The sequence below is a fragment of the Colius striatus genome, chromosome 6 (genome assembly GCF_028858725.1).
Source record: "Colius striatus isolate bColStr4 chromosome 6, bColStr4.1.hap1, whole genome shotgun sequence".
Lineage (NCBI taxonomy): Eukaryota > Metazoa > Chordata > Aves > Coliiformes > Coliidae > Colius > Colius striatus.
In genome coordinates this window covers 26925774-26943291 of record NC_084764.1, presented here as the reverse complement: position 1 = coordinate 26943291, position 17518 = coordinate 26925774, and the positions used below count along the sequence as shown (strand labels likewise).

The window sequence follows — 17518 nt, the reverse complement described above, 5'->3', positions numbered from 1 at the left end:
TCCAGAATACTATAAACATCATGGCAAGAGCTACACACTTCACAGGGAGACTGAAAACTGGCAGCACATCAGAAAGGGCAGATTAAGTCAATTCCTTAGCTATGCTTTTATCTAACACCACTAAAACCTGTAAGAGAACTACTCTTTCCCCCACTGAGGTGGTGATGGGGGAAAATAGGTTGAGAGTGGTGTAAGGCAGATGACATGCTCAAGTTGCATTCATGTCCCTGCAAAGGAAAGAATTGAGACTTGTTGAACCAATAAAATAATGCAAATATGAACATGATTCTATAAACTGGTGGCTAGACACTGCCAAGGGAGGGTGAGATACCCGTTTCAAGAACTGCTTTTCCCCTTTAAAGGTTTTTAAATTTTCCCTGAAGTCTTAGGCAATAAAAACCCAGCAACATTCAGGGCTTTGGGAAGAACATTTTATTGCTAAGCATATCTTTAAACAAAATGCAAATAAGAAAAGAAAAGAATCGAAAATGAAGAAGAAAAAGAAAGGGAAAAAAAGCATTAACATCACGATAACTCAAACGAAAATTCGTAAGGTTGTCCATAAAGCAACAGGGATATGGTAGAAGCCCACATACAGAAATGCACATGTTCCCAAAAACTGTCCAATAGAAACTTACACAAAAAAAAAAGGAAAGTGTAAATCTTTTTCCCTTAACTTAAAAAAGGAAAGCAAAAAGGAAAGGAAGAAAGAAAGCAGGAAATCATTTCACAAGACTCCAAGACTCCAAGAACAGCAATCTTTTACAGACACCAAGATATAATCAACTTTATGTACTTTCGGCCAGTTAAGTCATCTAAAATCGTGCTTTCATACCTTTTTTAAACCTGTCTTTTTTTCTTTTTAGTATAAAAAAATAAAAAAGGAAAAAAAAGCTCCAACTCGCACACACGCACCACACACACACACATACACGCACTGAAAATATTTGTTAACATGAAAGCGTCTTCTCTAAATGTTTGAGAAGGCTGTTTTGTTTGTTTTAATTTAAGTTCCCATGTGCGTGTGTGTTTTTGATGACACTTCTTCAAAGTCAAATATTCATGCGACTTATAAACACCAGCAAGAGTAGATTTCTAAACCTAAACAGCTGATTAGTTTTCATCTGTATATAGAAAAAGTGTACATTTCTGATATTCCAGAGTTCTCATTTCATCTGAATTTTTTGTTGCTTTCCTCTCTGTCTCTCTCTCCCATGTTTGCTTTTTTGCACATGATAGGCATGGCCGTTAAACCACCTGGCTATTGTTCTGTACAGTAAAAGAATCCTTTTCACAATAACTGGGAAAGTGTTGAAACCAAACAACCAAATTAAGTCAGTCAAATAAAAACAAAAGACATTCCCAATTTAACCATAAAACAGTATATACACCATCAGGGTATCCATATAGAAATTATACTAGCAAAAAAAATAGTAGTAAAATATGTAAACAAAATTTCAGATTTTTTTTTGACACAGGTAACTGTGACAAAGCTAAAACACACACTCTCTTCACATGTTAAGGTTTGCTTTTGTTGTCTGTTTCGATTTACTTTGTTCTTCAAGAACATTCTCATTCCACATTAAGACCATAACAGAACTTCTGTTCCAGTCGTCCCGTCAAACATACCATGATAAATATATCTGTGTGTATATATATATATTATATTATACTATTAAATTCCTTTTTCTTTATTTTTTTTTCGTGTGTCACAGCAGCTTTATTTATTTTCTTTTATATAAAAGAGAAGGAAAAGGGAGAATAGGGCAAATGGAAAGACAGAGATGATCTGGAATGTCAAGCTACAAAATTAAAATATTACATATGAAAAAGTTTTATGTCAAAAAAATCTATGTATTTAGTGTTCTTTTACAAGTATTTAGCTTTTCTGACATTTATGAGTCTTGTCACATGTTGAACTCCAGTGGTGTCTTTCTGATCTCTTTATTAAACTGATTTATTATTATTTTTTGCATGCATTGCAATCAGTCACAGAACCAGAACCCAGAGGAAGGCTCCTTTATTTTTGCATGTTATATTCAGCTCAGAATGGTTAACCATTTTTTTAAGCATTCTTTTTTTTGAATCTTCAAATCACTTTATCCATAGTTTGTATACTAAGAGTTATTCTCAAATAAAGCCAATGACTGATCAGAACAGACCCAATCCCATCTATTCTTCAGTTCAAATGCAATTACTGGAGCCAGATCCAAGGGAACCAGCTTTCCATTATATTTTGCTTCAGCACCACCCATTACACACTTTCACCGTGTTGTTAGCAAACAACTTACTGCAAGACAACGGATTCTAGAGACAACACAACCAGATATGCAGAGTAAACACCGTGGGTAGTTTTTGAGTTTCATATACGGCAACAGTCTCTATTTATTATGGATTTTTTTTTCCCGAGATTTCTTCTCAATTGATGTCCTGGTTTACCCCCCCACACTATTATTCTCCACCCTTTCCTCTCACACCCAAAAGTAACCAAAAAGACCCAAACAAATACCAACCCAAGAAACAAAACAAAACAAAACCAAAAAAACCCCAACAATCTCCAAAATCATTTATTCCCCTCCTCCAATCTCAAAAAAATTATATGTATGCTGGACACGGCCAGATCAGTTTGTTCAATACTTTTTTGTTGTTTAATAATGTTTGTCTTTTTTTTTCTTTTCCTTCTTTTTTTTTTTTTTTTTAAATAAGTGAACTGAAAAATTATTGATATAGTCAGGGATCACAAACATTGTTAAAGACTCACTTGAAGATATGAAACAAGTAAGCCATGGAGTCTTCTACCTTTGCAGAAAGTTCAGCGGAGGAGGAGATTTGGAGACGTCCAAGTTCACTAACAGGGCAGAGCTGTGCGTGCCATCTCCAGAATGCTAAGTGTGCTTTATAATACATTAGGGAAGAGTTTGCTGACTCCAAGCGATGACCGACACATTAACAGTCACTGCTGAAATTTGTTTTCCCAATACTTTTTCCCACAAATGATATCTCCCAATCTCATTTGCTGCAATGGTTCTGAAATTTCAGTTAAATCTCATTAAGTATTTATATATTTATATATAAATAAGTATTCTTTTTTACACATAATACTCTTTGTCCTTGTTTTTCTGTTTCTTATGGCCACTCTTTGAACTCTGCTGCTTCTCCTTCACGAGCGTGCCGTTGCTCTGGGCTGAGTTGCTGATGTAGTTTCGCGTCTCGTCCACCTGATAGGACCCTTCGTCCCTGTTCCTGTACTTGTACATGGCATACAGGAGGATGAGGATGCAGAGGGCGGCAGCAGCCACAATGCCGACGACCATCCCCGTTGTGCTGCTCGACTCGCGGACCACCTCTGAGGCCCCCGGAACCCGTCTGATTCCTGGCTCCGTGGGGTTTGCTGTGGGCACATTACGGAACATGGGGGAAGTGATTAGCGGGCTCTTCAGCTTTGTGCTGTCTAGCTCATAGGCAGTGGGCAACGGAAGCAAGACTATGTCAGGCTGGGGTTTGAGCTCACGGTTATTCATTTTGCCGGCTGGCAATTTGGGCACCATCCCAGTCGAGGACGAAGCTGTGGAGCGGATCAGCTCAGGGGACAAAGACGTGGTAGTAGTCCTACCAGTTTCGGAGACTTTGTTAGGTCTAAAGTCCTTGGATTCCCACTTGGGTGCGTGTGCTTTGTAGCCACCTTCGAAGATTGAAGTGGAAAGACTCTTATCTGTTACCAAGGAGAAGGTGGTGTAAAAATCTTCATCATCAGTAGGGGGTAGGTTAGAGTCAAAGGTTTCCCCTGAGCCATACCCAGATATCACCAAGCCATCATCATCACAACCATCGCTGCCTTGGTCCGACAAGCAAGGTAACCCCGCCTCAGAGGTCATGGACAGGGAATCTTTGGTGGTCTCAATAATGGTGAGGAGGGGGCGAAAGGTAGGGGGAAGTGTAATGAAAGGTGCACGAGTAGCAATAGGTGGGATATCTAAAGGGTCTTCTACAAGTAGAGGGATAACTAATTCACCTCCTGGGATGGAAAAGAGAAAAAAATCAGAAGATTAGTACATTTCAATGACACAATGCACTATTTTCAATTCCCTTAACTCAAGGGCGAGAGTGGATTTGGGCATTATGAAAAAGTGTCGGGGATCAGGTTTGTTGCTATAACTACACTACCAACTTAATTTCCTGGGGATGCCTTTCATTCTTCCCTCCCATCCTGCTCTGACATTGGTAAACTACTGATCTCATTTCCTCCCTCTTTAATCATTCCATGATTTAAGCCTATGCTAGGTATGCAAGTGAAATACTCTGAATTTTTTGGGACCCAAACTTTTTGATTTTAGAAGATACTCTCAAGTGACTCTGTGGACATAAATTTTTGGTACTGAACTTTCTTAAGCATTTGGCTACAAAAATGTTTAAATGAATTATTTTAGACTTCCATAGAATAACGTTCTCCTAGATGGATTTTGCCACTCATCTTGCCTGGTTTTCCTCCTCTGATTCTTCTAATTTAAAATAACATCGGTATTTCTTCTCTGCCATTCAAATCTGTTCATCTTCCACAGCAGTGTATAAGGCCTTTACCTAAGGCCTTTCACATTCAGACATTTTTTCTTGATTGTTGCCTGTTTTTTAAATTGTGATAAAGTTCATGAAAGCGAAGGATGGAATAAGAACCAAATACTTACTGGGGTCCATGAAGGTACAGAGCTCTAATCAATGCATTTTTAAAATCTTTTTACTCGTTCTTTACCATTCAGTTCAACACCAGGGACTTCCCTTTCCTTGAATCTCTTGATGATGAATGCCATGAATCTAACACCATGCTATCCTCATCTTCATTTCTTCTTAATGCTATTTGATAATAATCTGATTAAAAATCAAGGTAGACTTTATTGTGATGATACAATGAATAAAGACTCTGATTACTCAAATTATTCAAATTGTCATTTGAGCTCAGAAGCATACTGCAGAAGTTGTCTTCACACATACTGTTGCTTCTTGATACATAACTAGCTCTGATCAGTGCTACTTTTTCCTAACACGATGTCTATCTGCCGACTGAGGATTAGAAATAAGATGAACTACTCTTGAAGCAGAACCACAAATCTATAGCTATAACATTTAGACCTTAGCACAGTTTAACTTGCAATTGAAACAAGAAAATTGGTGCATCTTTTCTAAGATTTGGTGTTTGAGCAGCAATATTGCTACATTTCCGGCTATAGTCCTATTTTGTTTATATATTCTATTATGACTGTGCTTCTACTGAGTCTGTAGTTAACACTTCACTATTTTGTTCTAATTAATTTATCTAATTCATTTAGTTAAGATTACATAGTCTTCTGCTGACATGCAGGTCACCAACACTTTTTTAGAGTGAGTCATACTGCTTTTGAAAACTTGTGCATAAATTCTCCCTTGGGTAGTTTTTCTTTGGCTAGCTGCTGAGCTAATTGAAGAGTTCATCTGACACCATCTGAGTAGTCATCTAGATTTGTTGGAAGGAGTGCAATGCAGTAAGAAGTATTTCTAATGCATGGGAAATTTGGCTTTTACTCATCACTGCTTAAGGAAAGACATGCAAAAGGAATTTTTGCTTCTAAATAAATAATTGTGGATTTTACTCATATTAAAAAAAACATCCAGTGGAGAAGGACCTGGGAGTGTTCACTGACAGTGGCTGAGCATGAGCTGGTGGTGTACCCAGGTAGCCACAGCAGTCAGAGGCATCCTGGCTTGTATCAGGAATAGTGTTGCCAGCAGGACCAGGGAAGTGATTGTCTCCTGTACTCAGCACTGGTGAGGCCACACCTCAAATACTGTGTTCAGTTTTGGGTCCCTCACTACAAGGAGGACATTGAGGTGCTGGTGTCCACAGACGGGCAACAAAGCTGGTGAAGGGTCTGGAGCACATGTTTTACAAGAAGTGGCTGAGGGAGCTGGGAACCGGAAGTTGAGGGGAGACATGATCACTATCTACAACTACCCGGAAAGAGGCTGTAGCAAGGCAGGGGTTGGTCTCTTCTCCTAAGTAACTAGTGATAAGATACGAGAAAATGGCCTTAAGTAGCACCAGGGGAGGCTTAGATTGGATATAAGGAAAAATTAATCCATTCACTGAATGGATTAATAACCACAGGAACAGGCTGCCCAGGGAGGTGGTGGAGTCACTATCCCTGAAAATATTTAAAAGATATGTAGATGAGGTACTGAGGGACACAGTTTAGTGATAGGCTTGGCATGTGATTGCACTTAGTGGTCTTAAAGGTCTTTTCCAATTGAATCGATTCTATGATCCTACTAATAACTGCTAATGAACAGTTTGGTATTGTTAAAATGCAGAATGCCATAAGGGTAAAAATTCTGCTCTCCTCTCATTACTTCTAAATATATTTGCAGAGAAATATGTTTGAACAAATTACATATTGAAGATAGAAATATACTGAAAAAGGTACTTAACAGTTTGATTAAATCTGGATAGTTGAACTAGCAATATGTCTTATTCTTTCCTCAATGAGAGATTAAGTGGTGACACAGTTTAATCAATTGACTCAGTCAGATTTATCTCAGAGGTACCAGGGTAGAAACTAGGTCAAAATAAGAAATGTGGTATTTGCATTTGTCTGAGCTTTCTCATACCATTTTTTTTACTGGATAGAGGATGAAGATATAAGAACCGTATGTGCAAAATAATGCCAATCTCTTCAAACTATGTATCTTGAAAAAAATTGTGCAAAAAGTTATTGGTTTTGTTTTATGTGCAAAGCTGTAACATCTACAGTAAGTTCAATGAAGTAATTTGGTGAAATTTTGAGGGGGGGGGGGGTTAGACTAGATGATCTTTAAACGTCCTTTCTTTCCAACCCTTAAGATTCTGTGATTCTGTGAAAAAGTGTAGTCTGCCAAATGGCTACAGGGCATTTTTTTCTCATGCATTTGAGCTATTTCCCGTGCAATGTAGAAACTGGAGCATGTAATATGATTTATATATGTCCAGAAGCCCTATCCATTGCTAGAAGGGCATCTATAATCCATGCAATCAGGTGGACTACGGATAAACTTGGAGTATGCCTCAGAGAAAAAGATCATCTGCGAGTTTGGTAAAAATGAATAAAAATAATACCATTTAAGTGCGAATTTCATCAAATTGCATGCATGGGGAGTTTAAGTCAGGGATAGGTAACGTCCCTTTAAATGATTTTTTTGAGATCAGTGATTTGCAGTTAAAAAGTGGTATTCATGTGATTTTCATACAGTATGTGTGATAATGGGAAAAAAAATGAGTTTGGCAGCTTTTAATTGTTCATGTAGAGCTCTGAAATGCCTTTGTTCTTAAAATATGTTATACTGGCACACACATAATGCTATAACAGCATAACTAGCTCACAGATTCTGTCATCAGTAAGCAGCTGATCTGCCATGCATTGGGGCAGTAGTTTAGCCAGTTTTCTTCCAAGAGAAATTCTTTTGGTCCTATTAGTAATTAACTTTCTTGAAGGAATTAGAAATATAATATATTTAATCTGAAGACTTTTTTTTTTTTTTTGTTCCAGTAACTCTTGCTTTTAAAGCTAGGTCATAGCTCTATAGTTTTTGTTGCTGTTGAAGACTTGATTGAGCCCATGATCAAGATTATTGCAACTATAAAAATGATCATGATCTTCCTGAAATATGAAAAGTTGACTGAGTCACTGTACTAAATGGGGTTTCATGTAAGTGATGGAGAGCTGATTGGAGCTTTTTTATTCCAGTCAGTCTTTTTGATTGGAAGACAGTAGAACAGAATCAGGAATGAGTTTTACAAAGTTTTAATCTCACAATATATGTGAGAAGACAAATAACTTTCATACCAAGAAGGTTGGATTAATTTTGTTTTCCCATACAGTTTGTAGCTTTGTTCCAAATTGTTCAAAGATTCATACAATTTTTATCTTTACACTAAAGAAATAGATTGTTAAAGGTCCTTCATTAGGAATCACTTCTCCATCAAGGAGTTAATTTATTACATTTACTTAAGACAACGTACTTTTGGGGAGTATCAAAGAGATGGTTGTAAAGGTGGTAATGATGCTCTGAATTTTTTATTTTTCTTTATGGCTGTAATGGAAGAAACTGTGAGACTGAAAAAAAAAAAGCTTTGAGAGAGAAAGTAACTCAGAAAAAGCAGGTACCACATCTGGCTTCTGTTTTGTTGGTATGTTAGTCATCTATGCAAAACTCACAGCCAGCTAGAAGTTGTAGTTCTAACAGGATGCAAACATGATGAATATTTCTTGGGGTATGTGATTTCTAGAGGAATTAAAACATCCTTTAAAATGGTGTGATAAAAATGCCACTCAGTCTAAAAGAAACATGTTCTTTAAGGATAATAAAGAACGCAAACGCTGAAAAGCCCCCAGGAAAGTATTGAGAAATGTGCTCGACAATATGTGTGGGAGGGGAGCAAGTGCAAACTCTCATATCATACCTGCAAACTCTTACTGGCACTACATTTCTATTCGTAAGAGACACAAGAGGGAGTCCGATGCCAGGCAGATGATGAATGTTCCAGGAAGGGGAACCATCTCTCACAAAATGACATCTGAGGCCGCAGGAGGGGACCTAGAGCCTGTGGTCCTATGATGGAGAAGTGGTGCCTCTTGCCCCAGGGTCCGAGGGTGGTTTAAAGGTAAGCACTGAAAGATCTAAAACAAAGTGCCACTGTATTGCCAAGAATATCTTATGTGGGAACTGGATCCTGAAAGGTTTGCTGAGAAATGCAAGTGCTTAAAGATTTGGATGTCTAGAAAAACCTTACACGACGATTTGGAAAGAAAATACATTTGAGATAGGTTTTATGGTTTTATTTTCATATCTGATTTTTTAAAATTTTTTTCACAGTGTCTACCACTGTTTCCAATTGTAAAATTAATGCTTTGCAGCTTAAAAAAATAATGGCAAGTCTGTCACCCAGTTTGGGCCATGGCTTCAAAACAACTATTCATATGAGATTTAGATTCTGTTTGTGCATGATGTGCGGCTGATTCCTGCTGGTTATAGGGTTCTTCCCCCATTTTTTTTTTTTTCCCCTGATGTCTGTTAAGCATCAGCTAACAGAGTTCACTGGTATGCTGCAAGTTCAGGATTACCTTAGCAATCCGAAGATCTGACAAGGATTTTCCAGGTTTATTTTTCACATACTCTGTGCTTTCTATCTTAAGCAGGGAATGGATCTTCCCCAAACAGAAACATGGTTTTACAAAAGCTTCTGTTGACAACACAATGCAAAATTAATTTGTCCATCAACACTACAGTTGGAAAAAAAATATTGAACAGCAAAGTGGAAGCAAACACAGAGGACTGAGATCTATGAGGTGGGAAACCTTATACTGAGCAGACTAGTGGTCTGCTTGGTCTTCCCATTCCATGAAGCAAACACAGCGTGCATGTATTCTTTAAAAGTTCGCCTTTAAATCTAGCACATACACTATTTTCACAGAGTTGTGCTTTCCTTTAAACTACCAAGGTCACTGGGGATATAAAAGATCTACTTTAGCCTTGGAGCTGCCCTGCTTTTTGCTTTATGAGTGTATTTATAGATATATAATTCATACCTCTGGGGCTGATCTCCAGTAAGAGTTCTCTGCCACTGGAAAAGACGGAGTGTTAAAAATTTAATAGAAGCCTTATGGACTGTGAGGATGTTGTGGGCGAGCCATGAATGCAGAGGGCATCAAAAAAAAAAGAAAAAAAACAACTGAAAAACTGTAGCAGTCGTCATCTTTCATCTTTAGAACCACAACTACTTCTGTGGAGTCTCAGTCATCAAACTGATACAGGACAAAAGGCACACAAAATTGAAGCCTGAAAGATTCATCTTCTCCTGATGATGATAAGGGACACACCCTTGTCATCACTCTCTTTTCCAGCTCTGGTTGAAGACCTTTTAAATCCGTCTGTAAAGGCTGCATAACTCATCCATTTCTGCCGGCACTTGAAATTCAGCATCCAAAGTTTATCATTGTCATTTTGTTCTTATGCTGTTCCTCTGAAGTTTGACTTCACTTTCAGTATGAAATATGTCCCACAGAAAATAATTCCTTACCTTTTTCCCTGCTGTATCAACACAATAATTCCTTAATAAATGACTGAGTTAATAAATTTCAGCCTAATGGAGTTTTAGTTAATTCTTCTTTAAGTCTTCTGAGGATAAAAAGAGGAAATTATTCAGAATATAGTCTCTGATTCACAGAAAAGATGATGCTAACATGAAACCTAGAAGATGAACATTCCTAATATTTTCTACTTTTTGCTGTCTGATTTAGTTGCAATTGGCAGTCAGTACTAGAGAGAAAAACATCATTTCCAAAATGGAATATGTCAACTTTTCATCTCAAACATCTCCCTTTCCTTTCAGAGCCTTTCCTAAGCCTCCCAGACCATATTAAAGGACATGTTACTTCACTGCTTCCTAGAACATGGCTCATGAGCAACAGGAATGAACAGAGTTTGAGAGGTCATGGATCCCAAGTTAAAGCTGGGTTTTTTTTCATTGCTGTAAATTCTTGGTCATCTGCATACAGTTTCACTGAAATAGATGTTAATGCCTTCCAGAAAGAGTCTAATGTCATATCTGCAGGCAGGACTCCAGAGTGAAAACAAGTATTTTGGTGCCCAGACACTGAGCCACTCCGAACCAAATGAAATATGCCTTCTTCCATCTCCCATCATTATTTTAAACTTTCATGATTAATTGGTGATAGCTTTCTACTCAACATAATTATTTGTTCTGCTTTCAGCATCAGTTGTTTGAGGCACTTGACAGGTGAACCTAAGATAGCCTTAGAGCACAGCATCACTATGCAGGAATGGTGAGAATGTGTTTATAAAGGAGTACAACTTTTTCTTACTTTTGCTCATTGCTTTTTAAAGAAAAGAATCCAAATGTCTTTCAAAGCAAGGAAATCTTTTCAGGTTGTGAATTTCAATACAAAATTTTTTGCCAAATGTACGATTTCTGGATGATATTAGCAAGCCTGATACTAATCATAATATCATAGGTGTCTTTACCTGGTAAGAGTACACTTGAGAGTATCATTTAGACTGGACATAAGATAGATAATCAGTAATCAAGAAAATTGATAGAAAACATTTTCATGGGAATAAAGTAGGAATGATGTAGAGCTGCTGTAGGAAGACTCTGAGAGCTACCAAAATTCTGAAAAGGTCTCAGTGTTTTTTCACTTGACGTGAAGCTTTACCACCAGGCTACATACAATTTAAGTAGCATGAAAGAAAGTAGCATTACTGGTGATTTATTTTGGGAAAGGGAAAAACTGAAAGAAAGCTTTAGAGAGGCATGGAGAAAGAACAGAATAAAACTACCACAGGTGCCTCTACCCCCTGCTATGCACAATACAGTCTGCTAATCAACAATATACAGAGAGCACATAACAAAAAGGCAAATACAAACTGATTAAAAAATAAAGAAACTTATACATTTTCATTAAACAAAATCATAAACTAGAAAATAGAACTGCCACAGCAACAAGGTCAAAAAACGGAAAAACATAACAAGTCATTCACTTTATCAGCAAAAGAAAGATGAAAACCTACGAGAACTGAAAAAAAAAATGAAAATCAAAACCATTATTTCCTTAAAAAAAAAAAGCCATCAAAAATACATAAAAATATTTAGGAAGCATACCACATTGATTTTGTAACAGTCAACTTACATCAACAAATTGCCCGCATGTTTTTTGGCATGAAAGGAAAAATTTACAAAAGAAAGTTGTGTAAGAATGCTCTTGAACAAGTAGCATTGCCACATTCTTGTAACTTGCTTTTTTTTTCGTTGTTTCTTAAAAACTTTTTTAGCAAAATGTTTATTATTTCTTTTTTAATATAATTGTTTTACAACAAAGGGCGATACAGGGAGGCAACAACACATACATCCACACCACATAACATGAAAAGAAAAAAATCTTGCACCTTAACAAATTTGAACTTGTTTTTTTTTTTTTCTGCTGTTATTTTGGTTGTGTTTTTTATCTTATGTAAAGTTGTTAGCATATTGCAGTTGAAAAATCCTGTACATTTTATAGAATTTGCTTTTGCTTGTTTGCATATCTACATATAGGATGTTTTTTGAAAAGGAAAGTTTGTTGCTTTTTTGCCTTTTTGGTCAATTTGATATATATTTTTTTAAACATTTTCTTTTTTTTCTATAATTTTTGTGTGTGTATTTTAAGGAATGGATGACTGCACATAAAATTTTAACAATGCTAAAGAAAGGAGTGGTGGAGGGTAACTTATGGGAAGAAAAAATGCCTAGGGTGGATGAAGTGGGAGTGTAAAAATCTATGAGTGTACTACACAGGAGATGAAGATGATGGGAGTGAATGTGTAAGTCAGTTGCCATGTCCATGTAAGGGCGGTACGGAGTGATCTAGCAGCATTAGAGCTTCTGGCTGTAAGGAAGGGATGGGCAATATACAAAAACAAATGAGCATATTCATGCCCATCAACAAAAAGAAAGAACAGAACTCTAACATTGACAATCTCACAAACCCTAAGCTGCAACTTCTTCAACATGCAAGTTACAAAAAATTAATAAGTATAGTATTAATATTTACATTTTCATTAAAGTCTCAAATTATAAAAGCAGTTAAAACTTTTCCCTAGTAAAAATAGCAGTAAAAATACATAAACTAATAATAATAATAATAACAACAATCACCAGAGAGTAAAACAAAAAACCAAGAAAACTGGTTTTACGCATTAGCATTAGAACAACTTCATCTGTAGCTACCCACAGCTTCTTTCTTCTAAGAATCATCTTTTCTGAAGTCCATGAAATTGATATCAGTATTTTTAATAATTTGTGACAATCATGTCTTGAGCACATCAAATCACTGTTTTGAAAGCAATAACTGTGTTGACACACCCCTTCCCCAGTCTCAGATTAGATTGCTTTTATATTCAGATTCTCTGGAGAATCTCAAAAGTACAGCTGTAGGGTTGTACCAGTGAAGTAGTTCCTTATTTAAGAGGGAAATAGAGGGAAAAATTGCAGAAAACAATTCATAACTATTTTGTTTTGTTTGTTTTTTTTTTCATTATTAGATTGGAACAAACCAAATCTAAGATAGAAATTCAACCATTGAAAAGAAATACATCAAAATATAACTATGTAGAGATATACTAAAAAAAAAAGCAAAAAATGAAAAAGAGCACTTTGTTCCCAGGAAGAAGGGAGATAGGAACAGTTGTGGGGTTTTAAAATTTTATTTTAAATAAAAAATTATTCCACACACTTTCAAAGATGAACAAACCAGATGCACACATTGAAAGGAACAGACAAAGCAGTCTAGGGACACTTTCATCATTTGGATATATTTTGTTAAGACTTGGATTCTCTTCCCTTCCCTCCCCCTCCCATTTAAATTTCTTTTCAATTGTTGGCCAAAAAATCCACCACCCTCCAGTGTTGCTTTTTTTTTTAATAGATCTTTTTTTTTAATCACTTCTTTTTAAAATAAACATAGAGAGGAAAAAAAGAAAAGGACGTGCAGTCTGGATATACGTCATAAATAGACATAGAAAAAGATAGAAGAAATTGGCTGACAAATGGGTTATATAAATAGCTCAATTTTACTGTAGGATGTTAATAATAATGCATGCTTAAAGTAAGTTGCATTTAGGGAAAGTAGAAAAACAAGAACAGCAAGCAAGGACTTAGGGGGTGGGTGAGTGGAAGAGGTGAGGGGGTAGGGAGTGTACCATCCATGCCTCTCCAGAAAGAGCAAAGCACATTCCAGCGGGTTCTCTGCATTTCTGGGAGAAGGTCAGAAGGGGCAAAGGGTGAGAGGAAATCATAAGCTATGCTGGGACACACTTTTCACCCTGAGTATGACCTTGTATTTGAATTAAACACTCAAAACTCCAGACTTCAGCCCTCATTCTGGCCCTGACTCTCCAAGGCATTCCTGAACAATGAGTGGAATATATTTTTCTGCCTACTCAGACTGGACTTATTCCTGTAAGTGCTGACCAGCTTGAGCAAAGAATGGAGAATTATTTCTTCCAAACATGATCTGCTATGCTGGAAAATACTATGGCTGTCATGAATATTCATTTGAAATGGTGAGCAGTTATTCAGACATGCTGCCCATGATTAATGCTGGGAGCTCATCAGTCTGCAGTATTTGGTACTAAGGCCACGTGATTATGCATAAGCAAAACTGCCACTGCTAGCCACTGCTAGCATTAATACTAAGATTAGTTTCTCCTACAAAAATATTTAAAGTTCAAGAAGATATTACTATTCAGTGCTATCCAATTCATTACAAACACTGTATCCCAAATACAGTATGTACTAAGGAGGTCCCTGGCTTCCTAGGTAACACATGCAATATTCACATTTTTCATGTAATAAAGACCATCTGCCTTATATCACAGTCTTTCTAGGAAGGAACTGAGTACACTAGCAAAATAACCTTTCTGTATGCCATTTTAGGAGAGGTCAAAAGTTATATATAAAGTTTGGGACCCTGTTTATGATGAATCTCTCCAGGAGATGAGTAAAGCAGGCTATCAGCACTGCATATACTTTAACTTTCCATCATGAATGCTGGCAAGATCATTTAATAACTAATCACAAAGGTCAAGCTACTAGCAGTCCATAGAAGTAGGTAGTTATCTTGAGCATGAATTTCTGGGAAGAATGGGGCTATCTTCCCTCTAGATGTAGCCACTGGTGCTTTTGTATAAATATGATAACATGAGGAACTAACACGAGGAACAATAGCACCTCTAAAGCCACTGAGAAATCAGTATTAGTTCTGAGGGAAGTTTAATAAGCATAAAATCCACCAAAAAAAATTAAATAGCCCAGACTGATTTTAGATGCATTACTGAGAAGTATCCAGTTTTGAGAGGAGTTACATAAGAAGACTCATGTCTCCTACTTCAGAAGTGATGAGGATGTACTAACAGAACAGTACATCTATAGCTGGAATGTACCATGCCTTTGCTGGAAGAGTGCACTGGACTTGTCTCCTACGTTCCTTTGGAAAACATGTTAGGAAGGGAAGAGGTCCAACCAAAGAGGAGGAAACCTGGTTAGGGTGATCCCAGGGACAGAACATGCAGGTTACAGGAAGAAAAACATTGTTTTATACAAGAAATTTTGGGGATTCATATGGGGACCAGAAAAGATTGGCTAGGAATAGAAAAAGAATGACAGAAGTAAGGTCTTTGCACACCTCAGTTGAGATTTTTGTCTGATAGGGTTTCAAGGCTAGTGTCCCTGGACACCACTCCCTACCAGGATTCGGAGCCTCTGGTTTAATTGTACTTAGGGAGTTTCACAAAGAGGCATTTGAGCTTTGAATTCTAATCAGTATTTGTCATGATTTGCAGCTGGATTTTCAGAGTAGCAAAATACCCGCCCTTCAGTACATTAGAACTGTCTTCTTTTTGATGTAAAACAGACTGTAGACGTGGGTCTGGTTGCCAACTGTGCAGTCTGTCAGGCAACTCCAGCAAATACTTATGCCCTATGTGACAATAAATGCCTGACTCCTTGCATGAGGGTCTGGAAAAACCTTTTACTGTCTGAAAGATCAAAAGAACTAAAGAACCACAACTGGAGTCAGAGACACTTGAAGAGATGACAAGATTTTGTAACGGAAATCTTGATGTTAGACTTATAAGAGGATTTGAAGGGTATTAAGCAATTTTTTTTTTATTTGGTCAATACAGAGGTGTTTGAACAAGGGTTCTTTGGAAAATCTGAGCCCAGCAATTTCTGCTGAAGCTAGGAAAATCTCCAGTCTTTTAGAAAGTCTAGCTGTTAATAGTCAAAGTTAGATGTTCTAATTTGAAAATTGGATCCTAAATGTTTCCATATGAAGCTACACAGACAATACTGAGTTACTTAACATTTAGCAAATTATTCCTCAGAATAGCAAAGATTAAAAACTATACCCATTACAGCTTGATTTTTTTAATTTTCAAAACCTTAAAGTAGACTGAAGGACTGGAAATAGAGTCATCTGCACCACTAACATTTAGAAGCCACTTGTTTGAATGACTGAGGCAAGATAGTCAACTTTTTCAGATGAAAAAAATCCATATTTTAAAAACATTTTTTTTCAAAAAGCTGTACAGCAGCTTTAATTGTAAAGTTATATTTTCTCATTTTTTGTTTTCAAGTCGCATTTAAAAATGCTGCTGGCAAAGGTAATGCCTATTTCTGCGTGTGTTAAAGAGCAAGGTAATAGATGGTAAATTAGGATCTAAAGCTGCATTAGTCCCCAGGTTCATGCTAACCTCTGGAACTCCTATGTCTTCTAAAACTCTAATCCTATCAAGCTGATAGTTTATCTCTTCCCTAACACACTGAACCCCGTATTATTTGAGTTCTATACACCGCAACACAACTCTATTGACATATCTCATTATTAACCACCTGTACAAGTTGTTTCTTCTCACCTAGATGTCCAGCTACACTGCTGATGCACTTTAAACGTCCCTGATTCCCTGCTGGTCTAATCAAGAATTCCTCCTTACTTGAGATATTTTTCTTTCTGTATTTTTATGTGCTGTGATTGTAAAACAAGGATGAAGCCAGGATTGTTTTTTTTTTTACTTTGGCCTAATAAGAATGGCACATAAGAGTCTCAGCATTAAAAAGGAGCATGCATTTCATCACTTCACATTCTGGGCCCCCAAACTGTTGTTAGCTTCATAAGTTTACATATGAGTGAGTACCCTTTTAGAGTCACTTATTGCCATAGGTGTTGAGCAAAGACATTGACAACTTCTAAGCAGCTGATACTATCAAAATATCACTGAAAAGAAATAAATGGAATATTTCCAATGAACTGGAAAATGTTCATTTTTCTGCAAAAACGTTTACTGACAAGGTACTGTTAGCTACACATCTGCTTTTAGCTTCAAGATTTATTGGCAACATTTTCTCCTCTGGCTAGAATACTTTGGTAGCAGAACTATATGTTAAATAGATAAAGGTGAAAAAAAAGCCTGCAAAAATCTCCACTTTAGACATATGTCTGTGCATGAAGAAAGAGAAGATTTTTTTTTATTTTATTTTCAGTTATTTCACCATTAAATAAATAGATACACAAACACAGACTTGGTTCTTTTCCTCCTCCTAAAACTGGTTAGGAAGCAACTTTACAGCTGTTCAAAAATTAGTGAATTTACCTCTTTCGTAATATAAACACTAGAAAAGCTAGATCTGGCAAGAAACTCTTCTAAGAGCTATATATGCAGCATGGATTTTCTGATTGTTCACTACTTAGTCATTATCTGGCATATGGGGAAAATGGGACAAAATGAGCAGAAGAGAAGGGAAGCCATTCTACAAGACGAAGTCCAAAACTAGACAATGTAGGTAGAGGATGTTGGCAGGAATATGGGAAACTTGGTCCTCCCTGCTTGTACCATCTCATAAAATAACCTGTTCATTTTTGCCTGATTTTAACCTTTCTCTGAGTAGTATTTTTCAGACACC

The 17518-nt window shown here is 36.8% G+C and overlaps 1 protein-coding gene across 12 annotated transcripts in view; it reads right to left on the bottom strand.

The window, feature by feature from the left end:
• Positions 1 to 512: 512 nt before the first annotated feature.
• NRXN3 (neurexin 3) overlaps positions 513 to 17518 on the bottom strand; it is a 1013224-nt gene continuing 996218 nt past the window's right edge. For 8 of the 12 annotated variants that reach the window (XM_061997781.1, XM_061997782.1, XM_061997784.1 and 5 more), the window contains one exon: positions 513 to 4015. In XM_061997781.1, the coding sequence (XP_061853765.1) occupies positions 3090 to 4015 (926 nt within the window). In that variant the 3' untranslated portion in view covers positions 513 to 3089. The remainder of the gene's footprint in view (positions 4016 to 17518) is intronic. The other 4 variants (XM_061997788.1, XM_061997790.1, XM_061997791.1 and 1 more) reach the window with 2 other exon arrangements.